Genomic DNA, 6,563 nt, shown 5'->3' on the forward strand with positions numbered 1-6,563 from the left:
GGGGGAAACAGAATGATCCCCCTCAGTTTCCCCCTCCTCGTTACGCGGGAATTTTAAAAGCTGAAGCTCTTGAAAAGGCACCTCATTGCACCTGTTTTTAATTGACTGTGATCATTTTTGTTTTGTTTTCTTTAAACATTGACAGGTACATACATGCATTTATTGTTTTAGAGGAATTGTTTTGACTTCTTTTTTTTTCTTTCTTATTTGAACATTCTAGGCAATAAAAAGATGCCGATTTCTTACGTTCATCTGAAAATTAAAATGTCCTGCTGCCCCAGATCTTTTAGTTCTTATTAAAACCAACATTTGGCCACAATCTGAAGACGCTGCAGTTTTGATCAGGATTTAGAAACATCAGCTGATTATATAATGTGTGCGTGTTTTTAACAGTTGAAGCTAAAAGGCTCTTTCCTTGCCTTTTTCTTTTAATCACCCTCCTGCAAGTGCTAATGTTTTTATATTTTGAGGTTGATGGCTGGTTTGTCGTCAACATTAACAGCATGTTTTGCAGGCGTCACGTCTCACCTGTTATTTGATTTCAGCTAGTCGGTTCAGCAGAAGTGCTGGATAAGACTTTAAATAGGAAATAATCCGAGGTAGTAAGAACTCAGAGTTCCTCATCAGTCTGCCTGTTTTTACAGCGAACACGTCATCTTTCTCACATGAAGCGTGCCTGTGTTGTTGTTTTTTTAATGAGTCTAAAACTGGATTACTCTGTTAATGTTCTGCAGCTCTGTCGTTCATTAAAGCGCTGCAGTCAGACTCTCCATTCATGACTTTAATGTATTCATCAGGCATATTGGAGCGTTATTGGTGAGAAACTAAATTTTAAACGAAGGTTCCCAGATACAAAATAAATAAAGCTAAAATGTTGCAGGGATGATGTGCAACATGTTGTTTTTGTTGCTGGGAATTTTAAATTTCTGTTCTTTTTGTTCATCAAGTACAGTGTTGACATTGTAGGAGCACCGAAACAGAACCGGTTTAAGGATCAGAACCCCCTGTTTGGGATGTAGGACGGGACCAGTTTTTACTTTTAACCCCCTCCCTCCAACTTCTGGAGCCTTTTAAAAGTAAAATATACACAAAGATTAATTTTATTGCCCACCATTTAAATCTATTTGAGGCTAAACTGTAGGGAATTTCCACTTCTGTGTGTTTTCAGTGTTTCTCAGTATCGAACCACACTTAACCTCAGTAATGCAATATACTGCAGTACTCTGAGTACTGCTGCCTCCCCTCCACACCACAGGACACACACTGTATCACTCCGACGGCTCTTTTTGCAGTTTGTCAACACTGTCTGCAAAAGTTTGTCTGAACGACAACTCAGGTAATCCACAACACATAGGAAGAGGTTGTTTTTAGGATTAACTCATCAACTAATTCGCCCTCATCTGATGTCTGAAAACAAGACACGATCTTTGTTGCACCTCTCCTTTTGTTTTTCTGTAATTGAAATAATGGAAGTAGAAGAGATTTCAAAATAAGATGTGGGGTTGCAGCCGCTTGATGACCTCAGTATCTACCGTAGTGTTTTTGTTTACTCCCAGTTTTAGTGTAAACAGTTTGCATCTGCGGGGAAACACGTGAGCTGATTTTTTTTTTTCAAATCAGGAATAAAACTATTTATCTGTGCTCTGGTTTCATATTCTGCTGTTTGCTACATGTGTCGCGTTTTTTTTGAGAGGGGAAGCAACCAACTTGACGACAGGCCGGTGTTCGCAAAGTATTTTTTTTTCATCCTGAATAAAGCATCTGAAATGCCAAAAGTGATGACAGGAAATGTAAAAATGTGTTCTCTAACTGGACTTGAGTGTTAGAGGGGAAAAAAATTGTTAATTGACTCAATTATCAGCTCATTTTTCTGTCAACAGATTCACACAATTATTATTATTATTATTTTGGCTCACTTTGATTTCTGTTTTTCCAGTTTTCCATTTGAAGAAACTTTGACCATGTACAGTAATTTGTAAACTTGCATCAAGTTTATGAATAAAGAATTTTAAAATAATATTGCTCTCGTCTTTTTAACAGAATCTCGTTTCTGTAGAAGAAAACTTCAACCTTATTCCAATATTGAGAACTGCTGCTATAAAACAACCACATAATCTGCTGGATGTCTTGGTTTTATTATTTCACTTGAATAGTTTAATACAAATCAGCTATAATGTGCATTTTGTGAAGTGTTTAAATAGAAGTTTCTAACATCTGGTTTTCTCGAAAAGAAATATTCTCTTATTTCTAAAAGAAGCAAAAACAGGACGCAACAAGAACTATTTAATATCTATTAGGATAAGAACAAATAATACAAAAGTAATACACAAACATGTATTTCTCGTCACTTGTAGAGACAGAACTCCCTGCAAACATATATTTCACCCAAATACAGCATGTTCCTAATAAGTGTTTATCCATGGCATTGCCTCATATTACTCATAACTACTTCTGTTATAGTACATGATAATACATTTCATACTACATACAGTACAGTACATGTGTGGAGAAAGTTAAAGTCTTTCAGAAGCTTTGATACAGCCACGTGAAAATGAAAAGATGAACTGCAGTTCCTGCTACGCTATAAATACACAGCCGTCAGCATCACGACACCATCCTGTGTGTGTGTGTGTGTGTGTGTGTGTGCAACGGTTCACACTAAACGTACAAAACGATTCAGATTTACTAACAGATGTGTGGACAGAGTATTACTGTGTGCATCTGCTGGTGAAAATGTTTTAAAACCAAACTCTGTACTTGAACTTGAACTTTTTCATTTTGGAACACTTCACCTGGAACTGTCAAAGCGGCAGCTCAGATTTTTGAAAAGTAGGGTTCGGTGGAGAAGTCATGACCAGTCAGTATCTTACCTGCTGTAGATGGCTTTTTGAAACATTTAAATTTGACGAAATGGGATTTAATTCTGACTCATTTAAGGAGCTAACAGCTAGTTAGCGGGACCAAGATTAAAGTGGGTCTGCTGTCGTCTTAAAACAGCTCATTTAGATTGATGAGCTAATGGCTAGTCTGAGCGAAGCCAAGAGCAATTGGTATAGCTGCTGTTTTAAAACTACAATCTGAAAAATTTTCACAGCGGTTTATGCGAACGCTATTTTACAAACCTTTAATGTCACTTTTGAATTATTCAGGTTTTACTACACCATGGAAGGTGGGTCATCATGTTTGTCTGTGTTAGCAAAACATCTCAGGAACCTGTGATTAGATTTAATAAAGCTCAAAGTTATAAGCTGTACATTTATGAACTATTAACCCTAAAAAATTCAAAAAATATATTTAATTCTGTCAGTTTTACACATACTGCGCTCATATTTGGTGATAGACAGATAGGACAGATTGGTGATAGGAGATTTTGTTGTTTTGTTTACAACAGGTGAGATATTAACTGCTCATAACCTCTCCACGGAACCTCACTTCAAAAGGTTTGAGCTGTTCCTTTGTTCACTGAAAGACTCATTTTCTGTAGAACGTTAGTATTGCTGCACTTTGAGTTCACCTTGAAGTAAGTTTGCACCAGATGTCAAAGAATGGTACATTTCATTTAAACAATTTTGACCTCAGCCATGGAAACACACAACGAACATGTGCTTCAGTTTCACTCACGCACTATTCAAAATACACAAGAAAAATTAAAACAGGTCGGTCGATAAGGAAACGAATAAAAACTGAAAGAGTAAAAACGAGAAACAGCCTATTAAATACAACATCGTCACAGTCAGACAAGACGACTCACAAACTTTGAAACAATGAGCATTCAGATACATATGATCACGTCTGTTTTGAGTCTAATACTGTGTTTTACTGGAATAACCATCTACTAAATGATAGGACTCAAAAAACTCTAATAACTCTTGAAGCCTCATCGGGGCTGCACATAATGTGTCCTCTCGTTCTAGTTTGCTCTGTAAATAATATAGTTGGCTTCAATTTAATATTCTATTTTCTTTAACGTTACACTGATTCATGGAGAAAAACACCAACAGCCACAAAATGACACACGACTGTAAGGCCTGAACGTTAGAAACGAGTGGTCGCTGAAGCGACCACATGGAGGAGGGGAAGGGAAACAACCATCACTTCATACAAAACTGTAACCACCTACAACAAATATTAAGATTATTTACTGTTTATCAAGCCTGCAGCTGTTTATTTATTTTATTTTCACCTTTACAGCATTGATTTGGAATGTTTGTCCAATGAATTTGACCCTAAACACTGCCTGTGCTTCACCTAAAACATTGTAAAAATTCCTCAAACGGAAATCTCAGCTCACCCTATAACCAATAAATATATATAAAGACAAAAACTAAATCCTTAATAGTTTAATATATGAGCAACGAAAAGTAAGAGACAAAAACCCAATAACTTGACGCCTTATTGGGCTAAAAAGACAACTCTTTCCTGAGAATATAAAGAACACAAAACAAACGGACAGGTCACCAAACAAAAGCTGCTTTTTCTTTACAAATGATGATAAATGTATAGTAATAAAACATGTCTCAAGCTTTAATTGTTCTCTTAGTGGTCAAAGTCCCATGGTTTCTCGCAACTGTAGGATAAATAAAGCTACCGCTAGCAGCTTAGCTTAGCACTTGAAACAGAAGAAAGTACTTATTTAACAAAAAGAAATGTGAAGAAACAAGATGTTTGTCACAGAATGAGGACTGCTGTGTGTTTATGTTGTTTGTGAATAAAACCAAGATTTATATCTTCTTTATGCTAAGCTAAGCTAAGCTAAGCAAGTTTATAACATAACCAGCTGCTACTGGAAGCGTTTGATTTTTGCCAAAAAAAAAATAGGTGAATAAAAGAATTATGAGAAATCCAAACTACTAGAGAGGGAGGTTTTTCTTAAAGGTTTATCTTGGTGTTTTTCATGTGTAACCTGCTTGCTGAATGTTGATTAAAAACTGACACATTTACACATTTTGTTAGCTTCAAAGCTACAAAAAGACTGCACACGTTTAGCCATGTAGCTGTTAAAGCTGACCACATCAAACAAAGTGCTGCTTGATGAAAGCACGAACAAACCTGAAGAAACTGAGGCTCAGGAAATTAGTTTGTCACAGAATATAAATAATAACTATAAACACACACAGGGCAGCAAAACAAGAGTTTGTTTTATGACTGAAGTGTGAAGTTTTTCAACCCTAGGCGTTTATCTGATTAAAGGACATTTCCAGCTCTCTTCTTCTGTTTGAAATTCATCTGTGTTAAAATGAAGGGCACCTAATTCTGAGTCGTGTTTGTTAATTGATCCCTTTTTAGCTCTCTGCTGTCGGACCCCCTCCCCCCGCCGCCCCTCGTCTGTCCTACATAGGGTCGTCGTAGTTGTAGGTGGGAGCTGCCGAGTACTGGTTCTGCTGCATGGCTCCCTGCGCGGCCCCCATCGCCGCCTGCTGAGCTGCCTGCTGGACGTGTGGGTTCTTCCAGGCCCCCGTGGCCCACTCCTCCTGGGCCTTACCCAGGCTGCCGCCGCTGCCACGATAGAAGTTATGAACCTGCAAAATTACAGCACATAAAAATCACTGTTCGTTCAAAAAGATGCAATGTTTAATAGGTGTTAATGTGAACAATATAACAAGGACCACATCTTCTGCTCCTCAGCTTTATCAAAGCAGAGACTAAACAGTCACCTTTGACAGGGCGACGAAGGAGAGCACAGCCACCGCAGTGAACATGATGGTGGGGATCAGCATCACTACGGCTGATCCGATGTTGGTGCTGAAGAAGGTGATGGTAGCCAACCAACCACTGAGAAGAAAAAAAATCTGCATCTTAATACATTTTAGCACTGAAAACACTGCTAACATCAAATTGTAAGTTTTTATGGAAACATTGATTATTTGGTAAACATCTGGTAATCAGTACACACATCTAACACACAAGGATAAAAAAATGGTGCAACTTTAATTAAAAGGCTAATTGATCCTAGCATAGCTTGAAGAAACTCCTGCATCTTTTCATAGCAGAGTTTGTCTAATGTTATGTTGAGAACTGACAGGAGATCTCAAAGGTGCAAGATGTGTTCAGAGTACGTGTTAGGGATGACTCTCAGCTACTACCACACCAAGTCATAGCTCAATATCTGCAAAAACAGACTGAACTCTAGCACATTTTGTGTTTCTAAAAGTCAGCCACATGGGTTGACTCCAAAAGTGAATTTGTTGCAAATGTATATTCAGTGACTACACTGAACATTTCATTGAAATGCATTCAGTGGTTTAGGAAATAGTTTGCTAACAGACAACAAGGACTGCAAGAGTTGATGGCAGTTTTAATGGGAACTGCGACTAGTTCAAACATTAAAGTTTATTTGAAAAACATTAACTTAAACTATAAGATCAAGACTGTAAGTATACTGTAGGCTGTTTAGTTTAAAAAAAGTAAATATGTTGTCACATGGATATTATCATTATTTATGCCACAAAGCATTCTGGGTAAATGATGACTACAAACGATTACAAGGTGCTCCAGTGCGAGCTCTATCCAGCTTGAAGTTTAATTCTGGACAAGGTCTGAAGTTATATACACTGTATATATAT

General features: G+C 37.4%; 2 protein-coding genes across 3 annotated transcripts in view; one reads left to right on the forward strand and one right to left on the reverse strand.

Moving 5' to 3' along the window:
• The window catches only part of LOC106526824 (ubiquitin-conjugating enzyme E2 Q2), a gene marked incomplete in the record, with an annotated part of 18,822 nt that extends 16,808 nt beyond the window's left edge, over positions 1-2,014 (forward strand). For both annotated transcript variants that reach the window (XM_014021510.1, XM_014021511.1), the window contains 1 exon segment: positions 12-2,014.
• A 254-nt stretch (positions 2,015-2,268) lies between these two features.
• The window catches only part of scamp5a (secretory carrier membrane protein 5a), a gene marked incomplete at its 5' end in the record, with an annotated part of 8,604 nt that continues 4,309 nt past the window's right edge, over positions 2,269-6,563 (reverse strand). Inside the window, 2 exon segments of the mRNA XM_014021515.1 lie at positions 2,269-5,519; positions 5,655-5,772. Of these exon segments, the coding sequence (XP_013876969.1) occupies positions 5,331-5,519; positions 5,655-5,772 (307 nt within the window).

Source organism: Austrofundulus limnaeus, unplaced genomic scaffold (assembly GCF_001266775.1).
Source record: "Austrofundulus limnaeus strain Quisiro unplaced genomic scaffold, Austrofundulus_limnaeus-1.0 Scaffold296, whole genome shotgun sequence".
Lineage (NCBI taxonomy): Eukaryota > Metazoa > Chordata > Actinopteri > Cyprinodontiformes > Rivulidae > Austrofundulus > Austrofundulus limnaeus.